Source organism: Lithobates pipiens, unplaced genomic scaffold (genome assembly GCF_037356315.1).
Source record: "Lithobates pipiens isolate NorthernLeopardFrog02 unplaced genomic scaffold, aLitPip1_a1.2 Scaffold_18, whole genome shotgun sequence".
In the NCBI taxonomy this organism is placed as follows: domain Eukaryota; kingdom Metazoa; phylum Chordata; class Amphibia; order Anura; family Ranidae; genus Lithobates; species Lithobates pipiens.
Window position 1 is genome coordinate 75,153,105 of NW_027507758.1, and position 22,064 is coordinate 75,175,168.

Consider the following 22,064-nt stretch of genomic DNA (forward strand, 5'->3'; position numbering starts at 1 on the left):
TATAGCTGCAAACATACAGGATCTTTAGGAACAATCCTCTGGCAGGGAGGGAACATCCTGCAGCAAGTCAAACAAATAAACCTTTCTTAATGGAACAATGAACAAGAAGACCCCCAGCTGGGAGACATAACACAACTTCTTCCCTGGGAGGGCAGCCAAGTCAGCCACTAGGGAACAGCCATAGGAAATAACAAGGGCTGTAATAGTACAAAACGCCCACTAGATGGCGAAGGAGAGCACAGACATTCCTGTGCAGTAGGAAGCAAAGTCCAAGCTGCGCTGTAATTGTCGGGTATTTACTTCACCAGCTCAGTGCAGTCAGCTGGCACCATACAGACTGTAAACATGGCCGGGCGGCCCAAGCTCAGGTTCAAGAAAAAGAAGAAGTATAGAAAACTGCAGCCGGACAAGGAGCAGATCCTACAGCAGGAGGTGACACAGAAAGAGGATGGCAGCAGCCAGCAGGTGCCCACAGGGAAAGCAGAGCAGAGCAAAGACAAGAAAAGCAAGAAAAAGAAGAAGGAAAGGAGCAGCAAGAAAGTGCACCTGTCCCCCATCCCAGACAGGTATGACCCCCTAGAAGAGACAGCAGAGGAGACAGAGAGCAAGGAGGACAAGAAGTACAAGAGGAAACAGAAAGTCAAAAAGTATGCCAAGGTGAGCAAAAAGTATGCCATGGTGAGCAGGGAGTGGGGAGGGCAGGGGTGGTAGGGTATTCAAGGAACAGTTACCCAGGGTCTCAAGGTTTGGCCACAGAAATGTGCGTCCTTGTTTTCCAAAAATAGCCAACTGGTCCATAAATCACCCAATAACCTATTACACATATAACATTAAGTGAGCCATAACTGGTAACATCCACTCTTTTTCTCCAGAGGAAACATTGAGATAATTTTCAGATGGGGAACCCCAACTAAAACCAATTAATTTGAGGCCAGTGGGAAAATCCCCCCCCCCCCCTTTACAGCGATATTCAGAATCCCCCCCACCTCTCATCCTTCAGAGATAGACAAAAAGATCATTGTTGCCATACCGCTGGCTCTGCCAAGTGGCTTCGAACAATGCAGGTACAATTAAATGAGAGGTCAATTAGCCACAGAAAAATAAAACTAATAAACAAATGGAGATATGGGGTGATTCTAAGCTGTCTAAGTTAGTTACACTCCCCTTAGAATGATGAAATAAGTCTCCTTGAGTTCTGACTGAGTGTTCCATCTCCCTTGGAAGCGCAACACTTCCCCCCTTCTTTTCTGTTTAAATACATGACCAAGTGTGTCTCATGAAAGTGTTTGCGGCATCCAGCTAATTTGAGTATTGCCCCCCAGTTCCATACAAAGCGCGGGAGGCCATCTAATATTTATTGACAATTAGCCACAGCTCAAGGAACTCCAAGCAATACCTAGGTCTCCATGGAACCCTGGTTGAGAATGGCTGGGTGATTAGTGATTTCTGATGTTCCAGATGGATTTTATGTTGAACACTTCAATCTTCTAGCACAATAGCGGCAGAGTAAATCTTTTTTTTCTACAAAATACATTATATTGTCAAAAGTATTTGGACACCTGCCTTTACATGAACTTTAATGGCATCCCTGTCTTAGTCCGTAGGGTTCAATACTGAGTTGGTCCATCCTTTGAAGCTATAACAGCTTTAACTCTTCTGGGAAAGCTGTCCACAAGGTTTAGGAGTGTGCCTATGGAAATGTCTGACCATTCTTCCAGAAGCGCATTTGTGAGGTCGGGCACTGATGTTGGACGAGAAGGCTTGGCTCGCAGTCTCCGCTCTAATTTATGCCAAAGGTGTTCTATCAGGTTGAGGTTCGGACTCTGTGCAGGCCAGTCAAGTTCCTCCACCCCAAATTTGCTCATCCATTTTTCTAAAAGAGAAGGGGGTCTATGGCACTTTATATAAGGAGATGACATTGTCATCAACCTCCATCCCTATTATTGTGTACACAAGAGAAAAGAAAAAAGGGAGGCGGGACTTTAAATGAAGTATGCGGAGGGTCAAGTGTTGTGTGGCATTATACTTGACATATCTATAATATATGTAAAGGAGTAGGACATTTGTCTCATAATTCATATTCAATAGGAAATTGATATACTACACATATAATTGGCATATCTATACTATATGTCAAGAAGTATATAGTATAGATATGTCAATTATATGTGTAGTATATCAATTTTCTATTGAATATGAATTATGAGACAAATGTCCTACTCCTTTACATATATTATAGATATGTCACGTATAATGCCACACAACACTTGACCCTCCGCATATGTCATTTAAAGTTCCACCTCCCAGTTCTCTTTTCTCTCGCTCATCCATGTCTTTATGGACCTTGCTTTGTACACTGGTGCACAGTCATGTTGAAACAGGAAGGGGCCATCCCCAAACTGTACCCACAAAGTTGGGAGCATGAAATTGTCCAAAATGTCTTGGTATGCCAACACCTTAAAGTGGTTGTAAACCCTTACTTTGTGCTAAAGGTAAGCCTTATATAATAAGGCTTACCTGTAGCTACCCAGGATATCTCCTAAACCTGCACAGTTTTTTTTTTTATCCCCTGCATTTTCATGTGCCAACGTCATCGGCACATGTGCACTGACACAAACTGAAGGAATGGCACGTATGTGCCATTGCTTCAGCGAGTGTGCCGTTACCACGCGCATGCAGGCTCCGGCCAATCACAGTGCTGGAGCCGTGATACCCGGAAGTAACCCTCGGGAGTGATGTCGCTGGCCGGTGCTGTGTATGGGCACCACAGCGAGGGCTTCGATCTCAGGTGAGTATTACATAATGAGCTATGCCTATTAGCTCATTATACCTTTGTCTTGCAGGTGTTAGTTTTTTTTTTTTTTTTTTTTAAGTGGGTTTACACTCACTTTAAGAGTTCTCTTCACTGGAACTAAGGGACCAAGCCCAACCCCTAAAAAACAACCCCACACCATAATCCCACCTTCACTTAAAGATTTAAACCAGTGCACAAAGCAAGGTCCATAAAGACAAGGATGAGTGAGTTTGGGGTAGAGGAAATTGACTGGCCTGCACAGAGTCCTGACTTCAACCCGATAGAACACCTTTGGAATGAATTCATCCCTTATATGTGTCAAGCAGCAGAAAAGTAAAGGAAAATTGGCACTTTGAGTGAGGCAGGTCACTGAATACCTTAATCAAATTATTTAATAAAATTATATATTAATAACCTATCAAACTTATAGAGAGCGTCAATCTAAAAGGACACCATTTACTATAATACACTTGTAAAAATACATATTTATTAAACAGATTAAAGTGGTTCTAAACCCTTACAAACCACTTTGACCTACAGGTAAGTCTAGGTTAAGGCTTAATTGTAGGTCCAAGAAATATTTCCTAAACCTATACGGTTTAGGAGATATTTGCCGAAAGACAGACACCGCTGTCTACAGTGCATGCGCTGTAGACAGCGGCGTGCAGGAGCACTGAGCGCACCACATTTAGCGGCGATATGCCACGAGTGGCAGCTCCCGTGCGCATGCGTGGGAGTGAGGTCATTGCGGCTCCAACGAAAGACAGCACCGAAGCAGCGAGACCCACCGAGAAGATGGATACTCCGGACTACAGGTGACAGCGTTGATTTTGCTGGCTCCTGTGTCAGGTAAGTGACACATAATGGACTAATATGCGATGCATAGTAGTCCATTATGCTTTACCTTTGCAGGGAATCAAAGAGGAAGTAAACTCATCAGGGTTTACTTCCTCTTTAAGGTAAAACATAATCAGCATGACAATTACATGAAATCACTCATTCATTCATATAAATACAATGAATATAAATCGATTGCTCATGGTGAGCAAACTTGTCAAAGCATCCATTCGATGTAACTCATATAACTCGGCGCACGTTTCATGGCTCATACCGATCATCGGGAGTAAATGCTCTGGAATTGTTTTCATGTAATTGTCATGCTGATTATGTTTTACCTTACTCTGTTTAATAAATATGTATTTTTACAAGTGTATTATAGTAAATGGTGTCCTTTTAGATTGACACTCTCTATAAGTTTGATAGGTTATTAATATATACTTTTATTAAATAATTTGATTAAGGTATCCATTCAAGTGACCTGCCTCACTCAAAGTCCCAATTTTCCTTTACTTTTCTGCTGATTTGAACAGTCATTGCCCACAACAGGGTGCGACTTGTCATGCGATTTGAGTTGCTGAAAAAGGACACCTGGGACAAACGTAGATCTATACAAAAAGGTAAAAATAAAAAAATAAAAGGGCAGACTCGATGGACCAGTTGGTCTTTTTCTGCCATCCCTGTTCTGCGGTTCTATAAATCCAGGAGTGCAGACTGGGGGGGGGGGGGGGGGGCAGCCTGCTCCTTCTCCCACTGTTTTGCCCCCAAGGACGAATCCCCCTTCCCCACAGGAAAAAGTAATAACATCCACAGGCTTGTATGTATCTAAAGGCATTTCCTGTCCTGAATACCCAAGCAGGAGAAAATCTCTCCAAAGTGAGAGGAAACTTCCCATTGGAAGATTTCCCCTCACTCCTTGTTTAGCTAGTTTTACATCTGCTATTAATAACGGGATAAGTTGGCACCTCCGAGCACCACGTGCACCACGTGCACCACATCACGTCATATTAGTTTATTACACTCATTAAGCCACATTGGTTCATAGTCTAAAGTCAACTAGTTGTGTCATTAGGATTACACAATATTTGCTGTGCTGAGATCACTGAGATCTGTTGTTATGTTTTATTTATGTTATGCACTTTCTACATTGCACCAATCACAGATCTGTTATAGGCTAATTAGTTAAATTGATTTATTTTTCTATATGAGGTTTAATTAAAGTGCACAGTATCTAAACTCCCCAACAAGGATGTACTATATTGCAGCTTACCAGTCCTTGGATGTGGTGGCTGCATTTGTTTCCTTTTTTTTTTCAGGCTTTTTTCTTCTTTTATTTTCAGCTGGTGTTTCCACTAGAAACACTTCCTGTCCTAGAGAACAAGGCTCCTTCGCTGCACTCTGTGGGGAAGCAATGTTGTCACCCTACGCTGCTCTCCTGATTTGGACTACGAACATCTTCCCCTCTCCTCACATCCTTTACTTAAAGAGGAGCTCCAGGCCCCTTCTTAAAAAAATAAAATTAGTAGCTACAAATACTGCAGCTAATGACTTACCTGTCCACAGATCCAGCGGTGTCCTTACCCAAGCCAGTTTTTCAGTAGACTGCCGATGCCATTTCCACTAAGGCAAGCCAGCAGTGAAGCCTTGAGGCTTCACAGCTGGTCCCCTACTGCGCATGCGTGAAGCATGCTGCGCTTTGTGAATGGCCTGGCGACGACGGGAGGAGGAAAGGGGGCTAATCTTCCAGCTGACTTTGCTGTGGCGAAATCAGCCTGAATTGGGAGCGGGTACCTGTCCAAACCAATTACCTGCTCCCCCACCGAATGGTGCCAAATTATTATTATTATCATACAGGATTTATATAGTGCTGACAGTTTACGCAGAGCTTTACAACATTAGGGCAGACATTGCAATACAATACAATTTAAGACAGGGGCAATCAGAGGGCCCTGCTCATTAGAGCTTACAATCTAGGAAAATGTGGCGAGGGGAGGAAGCAAACAAGCAGAGCTTTCCCTTTAAGCTGGCCATAGGTAGATCGAATCTTGGCTGGTTCAGGAGGGACCAGACAAGATTTTATTCATTGATGGGCATGCCCATTGTACCTATCGATCAACCAGCAGGTTCGTTTTTCAGCATGCATTTATTGTCAGTGGCTAAATCTGCTAGCAATAATCCCTACAGTATGTGTTCTCCCTACAGTATGCCCCTTTCTGTGGGCGTTATGACGCCAACTAATAAAGACTAAGCTCTGCCCAATGCGCTTCGTCAGAGATGCCATTGTCAGGGGTAATATATTTTACATTTTTCTTCTTGTGTTTAGATACACCAGACACCAGCTTAGCATTTTTTTTAAATATGACTTGCCCTGCAGTTTCTCTCTACAATAAAAATTCTCTGCAGTATTCTGGACTCTCACCACTTGAGGAAAAAGAATAGGACCCATAATGTCACACCGAATTTTGTTGGAGTTTAATTTTAGCAATAAAACTTTACACATATATATATATATATATATATATATATATATATATATATATATATATATATATAGCTTTATATATATCTATCTATATATATCTACCTATCTATCTATATATATATATATATATATATATATATATATATATATATATATATATATATAGATTTATATACACACAATACTTGTTTATTGTTCCAGGTCAATGACAAAGAAACCATTAAAGCCAGAGGATAATCATTATAGCCAAGCTAGTAGTAGTACACTCAGACAGTCAGATTGAGAGATTAGTAATGGCAGCCCCATATATCTCTGCAGTTTGTTTTTCACACTGTGCAATGCAGAATGTCACAGAACAAGCCTAACCACACTTTGTGCTGGGTTGTCCTGAGTAGGTAATCATGATCTACAGCCATGTAGACACTAACAAGCCTTTATAGGAGAGTAGAGCTCCTGATTCACATGAGAAATGCAGCATAGGCATGCCGTTGCGCTGCGTCCTGAAATTACAGTGTATGCTTCAGCAGTCCTGAAGTACAGGTACATGTACAGGCAGGGTGGATTTGATTTAAATCACTAGTAAAAGGGCTTGATTTAAATCAACTCGATTCAAATCATAATTTTTAAAGAGCAGCTGTCATCTCCGTCCTGCAGCGGCTCCTCCTCTGACCTTCTGTTGACTCACCGACCACCCCATTCACTTTAATGGGGCGGCGGGTGATGCAGTAGTGACACAACAAGGTGAGGGACATAGCAGCAACAGGTGAGTGGATGCCCGCTAACAGGCGCTGCCATGACGGATCTAAAATGACACGGGCTCTTTAAATGTAAGGACTTATTCTTGGTGGTAGTTGGAATCTTTAACATTTTTGAACAAATTTAAGGTTTCCTATTTAGAATAATAAGCTCTCAGGTTAGTAAAACAGCGATATCAGAACCGGTTCAATCATACAGTTTGTAGTGTACATAGATTTGCAAAACAATAGGATAAAGGAATATTCCTGAACCTTGTTTTATCTCATGGTTATTGTGAAATTGTGTGAATGCATCAATGCAGTGCATGTTATATCAGCGTGCAGCGCTTGGATTAATTGAATGAGTTTACTACCAAAAATTTAAATGTTGCAGAATATACGGTCTCATGCTACAGAACTAGCTCCATTTCATGCTGAATAAACCAAATTATTATTGTATCTTAAATAGAAAACTATCTTTAGATTTTTACTCCAAAAGCATTTTATTAAAATTATTTTGATGAAAAAAAAACAAAATACGATTTAGATAAAAAAGAATCTGATTTTTTTTTTTAAATCATCAATTTATATCCACCCTGTGTACAGGTAACACTGCTGACAGTCATGTAATACACACTTCCTGTGTCTGAGACATCAGCATCTTCAGACGACAATCATTCTGCCTATGGGACTGCACAGAAATGAGCTCATTATCAAAAACTGATTTAGGTGAAGGTTTTTAAAATGTACTTTGCAGGAGATTTATTCTATCTATCTATCTATCTATCTATCTATCTATCTATCTATCTATATATATATATATATATATATATATATATATATATATATATATATATATATATATATATATATTATTTATTTTACAGTTTTTTGTTTTTTTTTCATAGATACAATTTCTGTTTTACAAATAAATAAGTCAAGTATATGTTAAGCCCAATTTGTTTTTGTTTTTTTGTTTTTTAGTGTAGCACCCTCTACCTTAGGTAGGATGTGCTAGAGGTAGTGTTTTGTTTTTTACAGTCAGTGAAGGTAAATTTAGGCAGGTCTAGCTGTGGGCTAGGCCTGTTTGTTTTTGATCTGGGGGCTTGAAGTGGTTTTGAGAGTAGCAGTAGGTGACTGACATGCACTTCATCTCTTTAGCCCCTCCTCTGTTTCTAGAGGATTCTGGAAAAAAGGCAGGGCAAAGGATTGGAGTGGCATGGAATGTATCTGGGAGCCCTGACCAATCCCCAACTAGGATTGAAAGGGGGCAGGGCTCCTATATATACTCATGGTCAGCCTGTTGGGGAGGAGTTGTCGGTTGGAGAAACTGAGCGATGAAGTGTTAAGCTGTCGTGGCCTTTGAGGGAGCCCCCTTTCTGGGGAGGGGGGGGGGGGGCCTTGGACCTGGAGCTTGGGAGCTGGGAAGGAACCCCTTCAGACTAACCTATCTCGGGGTGTCTTGAACAGGAGAAGGGGGAGGACAGCAGGGAGCACTGCCAGGAAAGTCATTCAGGAGGGATCCATTCCAGGGTTGTTGAGTGACAGGCACAGCGAGGAGGTCTTGGAGAGACATGCCAGGAGTGGATGTGAAGCCAAACACATCAAAAAAGCATGTTGAAGTGGTAGGCGCTTAAATGTGTTAAATTCAAATCAAGTGTAATTAAGCCCTAACAGTTTAGGTTTTATTTTTAAATACTCTATAAATATTTAAAGTGTAAGTTCACCTTTAGTCCCGGTTCACACTAAGGCGACCTGTCAGGCGACTTAGGTGCCTGACAAGTTGTGCTCCATGCAGTGCAATGGAACTGTTCTAATCGGAGCGTCTAAAATCGCTCCGACTTAGAAAAAGGTTCCTGTACTATGTGGAGGTGACTTTGGAGTGGCTTGGAGTGCTGTATGGGGCGGCTTTAGAGTTGCACGATTTTGAAGCCGCCCCAGTGGGAACCGACACATACAGCGATCCTCTGCTGTCAGACACCAAAAAAGCTGATTCACCGATCCAGGGATTTGAAAACCCTCCAGCTTAATCTCAAGTCTGTATTGCTTGGCCAGTACGGACTACATGGATCTTAATTGGTCAGCAGCAGTGCAGGCCAATCAGAAGCTGTCTAGCCCATACTGTCAGCACTGCGAGTAAAGGAGAGAAAGCCACCGGGATTTCAAATCCCCATTCTGGTAGAGCCGGGACCAGGGGGGAATGAAGAGGGGGTCTAGTTTAAGGCTTGATTCACACCTATGCAATTTGATTTTGGTTGTTTCTACTGTGTGTTTTATATTTTTGCACGTTTGATTTTGCCATGATTTGCTCGCTTATTTTTTAGTCAGTTTGTTGTTGGACAGATTAAAAAATGTGAATTGCTGTAAAATCACAGCAAAAACGCACTACATGCTTTCCTGCAGCCTCTCCATCGAAGTCTATTGAACCAAAACAAGCACAGATTTGCATTTATAAAAGTCCCTGATCCTTTCCAAGAACGCAGTGACTGAAAAAAGCATAGATGTGTATTTGTCCCATAGGAAATCATGTTAAATGGACTGTAAAGCGTTTCTGCAAAAAGCACCAAAAAATGCATAGGTGTGACCTGAGCCTAAGGTCACAATACAGATTTTCTGTAAAGATGAACTTACACTTTAAAGTGTATGTCAAGCCAAAAACGCAAAAAAAAAATTAATTTTATTTTGGCCTTGTTCACACAACATTGTACGCCCGTGCAAAGGCCATAGTAATAGCTTTATCTGACAACTCATTTACGTCTCTGGATATCTACATGGTTGTATAATGTCAGCTGGCAATTATTTAAAGGGGTTGTAAAGTCAGAACGTTCCTTATCTAAATCTATTCTATGCATTAAGATAAAAAGCATTCTGTGTGCAGCAGCCCCCCTTAGTCCCCAATACTCACCTGAGCCCTTCTATATACATTGATGTTCCACAAGAGACTCAGCTGCCTCCCCCCTCATTGGCTGAGACAGCTGCAAAGTGCCATTGGCCCCCGCTGCTGTCAATCAAAGTAAACGAGCCAATGAGGAGAGAGAGGAAGCGGGCCAGGCCGCAGCTCTATGTCTAAATGGACCTAGGGAGCTGTGACTCGCCTTGGGTGCCCCCATAGCAAGCTGCTTGCTGTGGGAGCACTCAACAGGAGGGAGGGGCCAGAAGAGCCAAAGAGGGTCCTGAAAAGAGGAGGATCTGGACTGCTCTGTGCAAATTCACTGCAACAGAACAGAGCAGAGACTTTAGTATCACTTAAAATGATCAAATTTCATATATTTCTAGTTGAAAATTTTCGGTTACGTAGATATGTTCTGTGTAAATAAGTTGAGATAGCTGAAAATCATCTCTTTATTATCATTTCCGGATCTAGGGGGGTGCTGGGGTGGGCTGTGCCCCCCAGATTCTGGTCTTACCCCCCCCCCCCAGCACCAGTGGCATAAGGCACTGAAGCCCAGCCCCACTAACCGTGGTGCACAGCCACAGGGATAAATTGAAAGTGTGTTGATACTTTGCACCCCTATATCAGACCGACTGTTAAATTAAATCACAGTCACAATATAAAAAAAAATCACTGCAGGTGGCCATTATGTTAAAGCCCAAAACGTTTTTAATTTTTTTTTAAGTAGGTAAGCATTGAAATATTGGTCTGGTTTTTATTGCTGTCTGTATCCCCACAGAAGAGATTTCCCCTCACTTCCTGTTTATCTGACCCCTGTCAACAGAACAGGAAGTGAGGGGAAATCTTGCAAATGCTAGCACAGGCAGCAGTGAAAAACACTTGACAGAGACCGTAACCCTTTCCTACTGTATCCAAGCAAAAAATTACATTTTGACTGAAATTGGCTTTTAGATTAACTTTTTTTTTTTCATGGTAGGTGAGGAAATGTATGCCAGTATCACAGGATGGTAAGTGGGAACAATGCCTCCCAGATGCTCCTCAGTGCCCCAGTACCAGTAGTGTTGTGTTTTTGGAATAGTGAAATAAATTATGCTATACAGAACAGTTTTAATGTCTGATTGAGAACAGAGGTGTGTATTAACACAGAGCAGTGCCTGATAGTATTGTTTAGGGTTGCACCTATACTAGTATCGGTATCAGTGCAAATGCACCGATACCTGAAACCAATACTTTCAGGCTCGGCTCTTTGAACTGTCAGTGGGTCTCCCCAATGTTAAAGTCCGGTAATTGGAGCTGTCAAAAAAAGCATCCTGCAATGTTTATTACCAACATTGCTCAGCCCTGAAACGCTAAAATAAAAAGAAACATTGTTTCTCTTTGTATATTTCTGTTTCTTCATCTGCAGATCAAATTTACTCTAATCAGACTTAATTAACTCCCTATTCTCCTCCATTTAATTATTATTTTCCTGCTTTATTTCTTTTGTTCACGTCTATTTTATAAACGATAAACAATTAAAACTTTTTCTTCCTTTGCTTTGTTAGTGAATATTTTTACACATATATATTAACATATATTTACACATTTCACATTGAAAAAGCGCTAAATGAAAAAAAAAAACTATTTATTTCAATTTTTAAATAACTTTTCATTGCTGACAGCTTAAAACAAAACAGTTGTGGTAGGTATCAGTAATTGGTATAGGCGAGTACTAAAATAAAGTATTGGTACTTGTACTCATTGTAAGAAAAATGCTATTGGTGCATCCCTAGTATTGTTTCTTGTATTGTTGTATTGTATAGTATTGTTACTTCTATTGTTGTATTGTATACTATTGTTTATTGTATTGTTACTGGTAACAACCAGTAATAATACTGTAACAGGTTCTGGCAGTATTTTGTAATATAATGTATCAGCAGTCTCTGACACTCCCTCCTAACACAACCAATAAGGCTTCATTCACACTTACGCGACTCCAAAGTCGCACGATTTCCAGCGCAAGTTTTATGCACCTTTTGAATGCGACTTTGATCCAACTTTACACTCTCTGTACCCAGATAGCAAACAATTGTGTTGCAAGCCTGAAAGTGACTTGCTAAGCTATTGCTAGACTTACCAACCTTCACAAGTTTGTTGCACAATTGCAGTCCGCAAGTCCGCATTGCATGTCTCCAGATCAACTTTCCTTGCAAACATTCTGCAAGTCTGCTGCAAGTTCTGGTTCAGTTATGTTGTGCAATAATCATCTCACCACAGGGGGCACTGTGGCTGAATTTTCAGGCTGTAGACTTGCAAACCTCTTGCTGTAGACTCACCACTTCAACTTTGCTCTTGCTAGAGACTTGCCACACACATTTGTTACAATTTGGAAAAGTGAAAACTAGAACTTCTGCTTCAAGTGCTCTGCAAATGTACAACTCACCAGTAAAAATGTGCAGCAAGTTAACAGACTTACAATTCAACACTGCCACAAATGTGTGGCAAGTTATCCTTTCTATCTGGGTACTCAAAGTGATACTAAAGTCTCAGTTTTTTTTTCATAAAAAAAACAAACATATTATACTTACCTGCTCTGTGCAGTGGTTTTGCACAGAGCAGCCTGAATCCTCCTCTTTCCGGGGTCCCTCTTCGGCCCTTCTGGCCCCTCCCTCCTGCCGAGTGCCCCCACAGCAAGCAGCTTGCTATGGGGGCACCCGAGCTGAGCTGCGGCTCCATGTGTCCATTCAGAAATGGAGCCGTGGCCTGGACACAAGGGCGGACTGACCATTGGCCCACTCGGGCACTGCCCGAGGGCCCCATGCCACTAGGGGGCCCCATCAGGGTTTCCAGCCTCAGTAAAACCAGGGACAGTATGTAAAAATTTTTTTTTTTTACATCTGTCTCTGAAATGTCCCTTACCGACATCCTTTTGGTCTAAAAATCCCGAGATTATAGCTGCCCCACCTCTCCAGTACCTTCTCCACCAATAGAAACATGTCTGTGTATACTGTGTGATTGTATACTGTGTGTGTGTGTGTTTGTGTATACTGTGTGGCTCCATAATCTCTGATTGCCTGGGGCCCCCATAATCTCCTATTGCCCGGGGGCCCCATGAGTTGTCAGTCCACCCCTGCCTGGACACACCCCCTCTCTCCTCATTAATATAGACTTAACTGTAACATAAAGTTATAAACAAGGGTTTACAACCACTTTAAGAGATATTAGTTTAATTCTGAGGTGTCAATTGAGGGTGAAAGTAATTTCCAATGCTCACCGTACATATATATCTGCTTTATAGTAGTGTTATCATAGTGTTAATTGTTAATCCCAAAATAAATAAATTCTTATGCCGTGTACACACGAGCGGAATGTCCGTCAGAAAAAGTCAGACGGGAGCTTTTCATCGTATATTCCGATCGTGTGTATGCCCCATCGGACTTTTTACGTCGAAAATTCTGATGGACCTAGAAATAGAACATGTTCTAAATATTTCCGACGGAACCAATTCCTATCGGGAAAACCGCTCGTCTGTATGCTGTTCCGACGGACCAAAAATGACACGGCAATGTAGGAGATGGAAGCTATTGGCTACTGGCTACTGAACTTCCTCTTTCTAGTTCCGTAGTACGTGTTGTACGTCACCGCGTTCTTGACGGTTGGACTTTGGTGTGATTGTGTGTACGCAAGACAGTTTCAGCGGAATTCCGTCGGAACTCCGTCGGAAAAACCTTCAGAGTTTATTCCGACGGGAAAACCGGTCATGTGTACGGGGCATAAGTGTGTATGTCTTGTTTAAAGTGTAGTTGTGTTGAGAGGATGTGAATGATGGTGTTAGATGAAACACTAAGGAGTGAAATATGTTTGTGTGGTGACATGGATGTGCGATTTGTGTGAACCAAAGTGAAAACAAATAAAGTGTCACTCCATAGCTGCTCCCCTGCAATGTTTGGGCCTCAAAGAAGTGACTATTGTTCTTGAGAACAGAAGGTTCCTTTGATGATTGTGCTCCTACCAAGATCCAAAAATGAAGTTCTCTCAGTGTTGGTAAAAATTATTTTTCTCTGGATAGCATTCTTAATTCTGTTGCAGTTTTTCATGTCCAGATTATTGCCTTGAATTTAATTTTATTTTCACTTGTATGTATTTTTTTCTCTCATTGTTTTCCTCTAGAATGTTGGCAAGGCTGTACGGACTGGCTGCCGTTACTTGTTGATTGGTCTTCAGGGACTGGCAAATGCCTACATAGCCCCATTTGCTGTCTCTTCAGTGGTGATCTCCTCCACGAACCGCTAACTTGATCCAAATATCCGAGTCCAAACATTTCAAACACCAAACCTGCCTTCAAATAAAGACACTTCCCTCAAAAGATGAAGACCGCAAAATGGGAACCTCAGTGAAGAAGTTTGATTGTTCAGATTCACAACCATCCAACCAATGCAAAAAGCGCATGTAATGTTATGTGTGAGAAGAGCCATCATCTCCTGGTTAACCATATGGAGCTTCAACTGGAATTTGGAACTCTAGCTTTCTTGGGCCAGAATTAAAACTTGTGCTTCTAGTTGTGTTTCAAAGAATAGTGCTAACATGCTTGACTGCATTCCAGCCAAAGCTGTCTGACATTCATCTTTACTCAACTGGCATGCTGCAACAGCTGGAAAATGTAGTGGTGCAAGCCATGCCAGGCAACTAGCATTTCCAGAATGATTCACCAAGCTACAATTGCATTTAAGGCGTGCTAAAGTGACAAACAGCAATATTAAATAGGTGGTCACTTTCGCATGCCTTTAGTACACTTTCAAGTGCCTTACCTGCCCCCATGCCTTGGTCAATCAGGGCTTGTGTGTCTCTTATGACCGGTTTCTTTTAAATGTGGAATTTGACACTCAGGTGATAATATAACAGTGTTACCCAAAGATGCAATTGTTTACTAGTAATAAAGCCTATCAGTGGGCACTATGAGGTAGTCATACAGATTCCAGGACTATAAAGCAAGCACTGAAAGGAGCCTCAAAATGTGACCAGAGGTCTGATTTTCATCTCCTACTTGACTGCCTATTAGTCAAAAGCTGCCCAATTCAATGAAGATTTCTTTTTCTGAAATCCTAATTCTTAAAACTGAAATCTGAGATTAAAAACTTTCATTAAAAAATATTCCTCAATAGCTACAAAAAATATAAATGTTCTTTATGTGCACCAGATGCCTTTGCAAACCCAGATATTATCCTGTAAAAGTAGCAGTGGCATCATCACTGTGCTGAAGAAGTTGCCGCTGCAAAGAGCAGAGCTATGGGAGGGACCCGGAAAGCTCCACCTACTGCATGGTCCCTGCAGAAAACTACAGGGAGGGGCGGAGACAAGACCAGTCACCCTGCACAAGGAGAGAGAACAGCAGTGACCGGTCATTATTACAGGAAGCTCCTGCACAGAGAGGAAAAATTCACACTGGATTACTGCAGACCTGGAAGAAATACTCAAAGCACACCAAGATTCAAGAATACATGTGACTCTTGTATTTAGACAATATTTGCTTATCCCAGAGTTTAGCTTTATCTTGCAGTGGGGACACTAGTTCTGGAGAATTCCCCAGCATTGGAGACATTTTCTCTCCTCACTTCCTGTTTGGCTATGGGACAGGAAGTGAAGATAAATCTCCCCAATGGGACACAGATGGAAAAAACTGAAAAGGGTTTTAACTCTTTCCAAAATGGAAAATAAAAAGTTTTGCCTTTAGTTTTACTTTAAATCTCTCCCTACGCCTCAGGATCACTATAGCGGTCCCTGAATATTTGAGGTTGACTGATTGTGTAAGGCCTGCAGACATTAGGAAATAAAAATTGAGAATTTGATGCTCTTGGTGGTGATGGTGACACATTTCTGGTTTATACTTGAGGTACATTGTTGAATTTTGCTGGTTAAATGAAGACTTATAAGGGTCCATTTACATTTCTGACCCTGCCCCCACCTATAAAATACTTATTGATTGGCTATCAGGCTTCATTGACACTGCTGTAAAACCCCCCCCGCATATTTGTGTTTTTTTTTTATTACGGATCTGAACACAGTTGTATTCTTTTCAATGGAGCCATTCACACCGGTGCGTAAACATGCACTGCTTTTAAACAAAGGGCAAAATAAATTATCGTTATGTACGCATACGCGTCTTTGCGCATTTAAATACATCTGTCTGCAAGTATTTTAGTGATCATTACACGGCAATTTTTTTACTCCTAGAAAATACATAGTTTGAATCTCGGCTGGTCCCGGCTGAACCGGCCAAGATTCGAACCGTCTATTTCCGGCTTCAGGCTGACCTCATTGCCTTGCATACTTATTACCCAGGAACAAGTATGGAAAAAACATTCTTATGTGCATGCTATTTCTGGGTCAGTGATTCATAGTAGCTAGTCAGAATGATGGCCATGCAACTAGCATTTTCAAATAAAGAGCCTCAAAAAACACTATATTATATATTATAGCATATTAAAGCGGAGTTCCGCCGAAAAAAAATAATTAAAAGTCAGCAGCTACAAATACTGCAGCTGTTGACTTTTAATAATAGGAAACTTGCCTGTCCAGGGTGCCCACTATGTCCTCACCTGAAGTTGACCCATCCATTGGCTCCCGAGTGGAAACGCCAGCATCTTCAGTAAGGGAATCAGGAAGTGAAGCTTTGCGGCTTCACATCCTGCTTCCCTACTGCGCATGCGCGAGTCGCGCAGCGCTTCCTCACTGGTCCCTGTTGTCTTCTGTGACTTGTGTGTCTCCCAGAAGACAGCGAAGGGGGGACAATGGAGGGACTGGACATGGCGTAGATTGCCACGGAATCTGCGGCGATGAATGAATGAAATACTTGTACAGCGCACAATGCGAACTGAATCGCCTCTAGGCGCTGTGGCGAGCTTTGATCATCTGCTAAAAGAGGAAGGTCTTGAGTTTTTTCCTAAAAGCCAGGTGATTTTCTTCCAGGCGGATGTTGATTGGTAGAGCATTCCATAGCCGAGGCCCTTGGACAGCGAATCTCCGATCACCCTTGGATTTATACCGGGCTTTGGGCACGAGGAGGAGGTTTTTGTTGGCTGATCTATCGCCGGAAGTGGGAGCAAATACCTGTATTAGACAGGTATCTGCTCTCCCCTCCCCCCTGAAAAGTGCAAAATGTGACACCGGAGTGGAAGGAGGAACCGGAAAAGCCGAAGTTCCATTTTTGAGTGGAACTCCGCTTTAACAAGTTTGTGTTTTTTAATTTCCGAAGTGTTAGTAGACTTAATAAAGAAAGGTGGGTGATCCCCCCACAATCCGGATAGTGATAGGATGGCTTTTGCATGTTGAAGAGGGTTAGAGGTACGTGTGTATGAAAGAGGCCAGCGGTGGCTTTTACTGTCCTTCTGACAAGTTGTTTTCAGTTCCATTAATGACAATATAAGTTGGGCCGTCCTGGTGCTATAAATTAATTTAAAGGGACGTGCTGAGCGTGCGTTCTCCTGTGTTCACAATACATCAGGGCAGACACTCACCACGGGACACCAAAGCAGGTGGAGATCACTGGAGTAGCAATATCTGCTTCAGCCATTTCCAGTTTGAGGATATCAGCCAGGTATGGTATATACATAATTACACTGGTCAAAGCTTGTAACCATGTAACGCCTCAGAATTATTTTTTTTGGGCCATCTGATTAACATTTAATACTGGTTGTTCTGGCCTAAAGAATTTCGTACTTCAGCTTTGCTCAATGAGCCGTCTCTTTGAGCAAGTCTGGTGGTGTTGTATGGAGCTGATAGCAAAGTGACATGAGCACAATAAATATTACCATGGCCATAGCTAGCCTTAGAGGAGAAGATTGGTTGGTAGAGATGAATGGGTTTCTCAGTAGCTTGTTAAAGGAAATGTTTACTAAGATGATTATGAAGGCTTCCATTGCTGCAATTTCCCTGTCTATCTCTGGCTTTGTTGCTTTCATTGACCCAGAACAAACATGTCTATTGAAGCCATTGGACGAATATCACAGCCTGGGACGCAGTATTTTAAGACAAAGAGGTCAGCAATGGCAGAATTAGGTTAGAGACGGGGAGTTAGTTTTAGTTTCTGAAAGCCATGACAGTGGAGCTGGTACTGGTAGGTTCAAGCCAGACTTTTCCAACCTTGTTCATAAGTCAAAGACACTATCAAATCATCTGGACTACAGTTGGGTGATATGAGGGCTTTGTCTTGCCTACCATTAGTGTGTGGGAGTGAAGCCAAGGACATCAGTCGGTACGGTAGACCGCCCCTTGGCTCATACAAATTTCCACTGTCCCCCCACCATCTAGATGCAATGCCCCTTGGGACATGTAGTCCCAGAGAGGTGGCACACATTACTGCCGTGTGACTCTTGGGTATAATTTCATCTCTCCTACCAGCTGGTACTATGTAGGTGAAAGCTGAAGATACCTGAATCACGTGATTACCACAATACATCAATTTTAAAAGTATTTATATCCAAAGCAAATTGAAACTATGGGAGGTGTAGAACACTTGGTGAGTTGCCCTGGAAATCTACTTTAACAAACCTATATTTGTATCATAAAAAGGACTCATGAAGCTGCCTTTTTAAGAAACCTGAAAAGTAGAACTAAAAGCAAATCTTTTCTTTTTGTTTTGGATAGAGTAGAGAAGGGGTTATAACCCTTGTCAGTTTTTGTTTATATCTGTGTCTCATTTCTCTTCATTTCCAGCCCCATAGTCAATAAAGGAAGTGAGAGTAAATCCCCCAAAGGAAGGGAACCCTTGGTTGTCACTAAGATCATTAGATCTAGTGTCCCCATTGGAAGATTTTCCCTCTATTCCTGTTGTAGTGACAACCCAAAATTTGGGATTATTTCTTACTTTGACTCTCTGCGATAAAGGTAAACAGGACAAATAAGATCTCGCTTACAGGAGGCTCCTTACATGGTCATAGCAAAAAAAAACTGGCAGATGTTCTATCCCTCTCTATTCTATCCAACACTTGATTTTTGTTATACTTTAAATAGAACCTGCTTCTGTTTGACTTTTCATCTATATATTAGTACCAGGGAGGGAAATACCTTTTACTGATTACTGCGAAGTCTCGGCCCTGGAACCAGTATTCAGTCAATGAGCTGGACGAATGGCAGCTTCCATCAATGGCTTCCCAGATAGATAAAAGTGGACTGTTAGAAATGCACTGAAACTTAATACATCCATTGCTTCAGTGCAAAAAAAAAAAGGTGTAAAAAATGTTTACAATTTATGAAATTTTTGGAAAGTTCTCAAATAAAATGCAAATGTAATTTACTGTCTGTGACTGAGAATAATGAAGAAAATACAGATTCAGTGTTAGGCTACTTTCACACATTTTAGCCTATAGTGTTAAAAATAGCGGCTGTATAGTGCCTGTAAAGCGCCTCTCCTGTGTCTTTGGGCTTTTACACTGGAGCGGTGCGCTTGCAGGATGGTCAAAAAAGTCCTGCAAGCCACATCTTTGCAGCGCTATAGGAGCGGTGTATTCACCGCTCCTAAAGAGGCCCTTCCCATTGTAAACAATAGGGCAGTGCCGCAAACCGGCTGGCAAAACGCCGCTGCAGGTTTTAACCCTTTTTTGGCCGCTAGTGGGGTTAAAACTGCCCCGCTAGCGGCCCGAATAGCGCCGGTAAAATGGTGCTAAATATTGTGCCACTTTACTGCCGATGCCCACAATGCCCCAATCTGAAATTAGCCTTAACATTCCAATTTTTAACTCAATTATTTTTTCTTAATTTGTGTCAGTGATAAAATTGTTGAAGAGTTAATTGCAAGGCAAATCCCAATACTGTACAGCAGGCTGGACCAAAGTCACTTTTTTATTGTTGTCTGTATCCCCTTGGGGGGATTCACACCTTTATATGTGATAACTGTCACCGAAACAGAAAGTGTCGGTTTACACTGAGGCAGCACAACTCAGGCGAGTGCCTCAGGCGACCGCTGCAGCGACTTGCAAAACTATTTCTCTATAGAAGTCAATGCAAGTCGCCTCAACTCGCCCCCAAAGTCGTACAGGAACCTTTTTCTAAGTCAGAGCGACTCCATTGGAGGGTTGGACGGTTCCATTGTACAGAACGGGACGCGACTTGTCAGGCAGCTAAGTCGCCTGACAAGTTGTCCCAGTGTGAACCGACCCAAAGTGATGGAATTTCCAAAATTTTACAATTGTCACCAGAATAAAAGGTGGAGAGGAGTATTGAATGGGGACAACTGTTCTGGTGACAAAAGTCTAAGCCCCCGTACACACGGTCGGAGATTTCGACAACCAAATCCGTCGGATTTTGTCCGTCGGATTTTGTCAGTCGGATTTTGTCAGTCGGATCTTGTCCGAAACTGTTGCATACACACGGTCGGACTAAGTTGACGAAAAATCCCATCTTTCAGAACGTGATGATGTAATTTCGTTACGATGGGACTACATTCAGGCTAGTAGCCAATAGCTTTGATGTAGGAATTTGATCTGAGCATGCGTGGCACTTGGTCCGATCAAAATTCGCTACACATGATCGGAGTATGTCCGATCGAACCAGTTGGTCGGGAAATATTTCCAACAAGTTGGAAAATTGGGTCCGACGGATATTCTGACGGAATCAGTCCGATGCATACCACACACAGTCAGATTATCCGACAACACGGTCCGATAGGACACATTTCCGACGGATTCTCCGACCGTGTGTACAAGGGCTAAGAGGGGAAATTTTAAATCTTTCACACAATTTTAAAATGTTAAAATTGCTTGAAAGATTAAAAAATTTTAAAACATTCACGCAAAAAATAAAAAAATGTCTAAATATCCTTGTGATTATGTCTTAGTTTCTGAAAACTGAAAGGTTAATTTATGATAATGACTGCAAACATTGACCTTTTATCTGTAACATACCCTTCCCCGTTACAATCCGATTGTACATTGTACACAAATGTTTCATTGTTGTTGCATTTGAGGGCCTAATCACACTAAAGTGGAACGTTTGCATGTGTTTCGTTAAAGCAGTCTATTCATAATAAATGGGTTGCCAATGTACCACAACGGATGTAAAAAAAAAATTTTTCCTAATACATGTGCATGCACGTTTTGGTGCATCATGCGTTACACTCTACTGTGGGGTGCCATTGCCAATGAATGGTACCACCAAGCACATAGAGCAGGTGTGTTGCCATGCTTTGTGGCAACGTGCACTTTAGTTTGAATGAGCCCTTACTTTTTTCTGCAATGCTTTAATGAGTCAGCCAGTAATACTGAAAAATCTGTGTTTTCATACTTGTGTTGTATTACAACTTTTGTCAAGAGGACTGAAAAATGGCAACAGCTTATATTGTACATTGTGTGATATAAAGGTGTACAGTACATTGCTTGTAAATAAAGTTCTATTATCAGATTTGGCTGGCAAATATATTTGTGTCATAGAGCTGCCAATGATGATCTAAAGGTAAGGTGGCCACATGTCCCGGATTGCCCGGGAGAGTCCCGCATTTTGCAGGTCTGTCCCGGGTCCCAGGCACCTTCATTCTAGGACAATACAGTGTCCCGGAATGAAACTGACACAGCCACCCCCTCTGGGCTGATCTGATGCCCCCCCCAAAAAAAAGGCCGCCACATCATCGATTTACTCACTGACAGTACTTGTCCTGGAAATGTCTGCAGAGGCACAATCCCCGATACGTCGGCCTTTTTGGGGGGCATGATCAGTGCTTCTGTGTAGAGCGTGCACCCGCTGCCCTGGCTATGTTGTTATTCATTACAGCACAAGCTGATTTTTGGGAAGGGGGTGTGTCCCTGAATGGCAGTTTGGAAATGTGGTCATCCTACTTAAAGATCTATTGTCACCTTGCACATTTTGGGCACAATGACTGTCTGTGAACAGGCCACCATCTGTCCCACTGATACCTCTCCAATGCTCCCCCACCGCTCCTTCCTCTGCTGCATCTGCCACAAAAATACCCAGTGCCTGAGTGGAAATTAAGTGCTGACGTCTCCCGCTCTGGCAATACTAGGTCTGAGCACTGCATCATGGAAAAAAGTTACATGCTCGCCCATGCGTGGGACGCACATGGTATTTTGCAGTGGAAGCAGGGCTGGTGCAAGGATTTTTGACACCCTAGGTGAAAACTAATTTTGCCATCCGCCCCCCCCCCCCCCCCCATTGAATCCACTCAGATAAAAGTGGTCTCGCCATGAGATCACTTTTATTGGCGGCGGGAGAGGGCCCCCCCCACCGCTCTCTGGTGCCCTCTGCTGCTTACCAGAGCCGTTGGTATGGGCGTAGGCAATTGGGTCCTCTCCCTGGCTTGGTATAGAGACAGGGGAGGGGAAGATGGCTCCCACCAGT

General features: G+C 42.2%; 1 protein-coding gene across 1 annotated transcript; it reads left to right on the forward strand.

The window, feature by feature from the left end:
- Positions 1-259: 259 nt before the first annotated feature.
- On the forward strand, positions 260-21,113 carry CUNH1orf115 (chromosome unknown C1orf115 homolog). The gene is made up of 2 exons (XM_077485791.1): positions 260-657; positions 13,890-21,113. The coding sequence occupies exons 1-2, from the start codon at positions 346-348 to the stop codon at positions 14,010-14,012; spliced, it is 435 nt and encodes a 144-aa protein (XP_077341917.1). The 5' UTR covers positions 260-345; the 3' UTR covers positions 14,013-21,113.
- Positions 21,114-22,064: the final 951 nt, after the last annotated feature.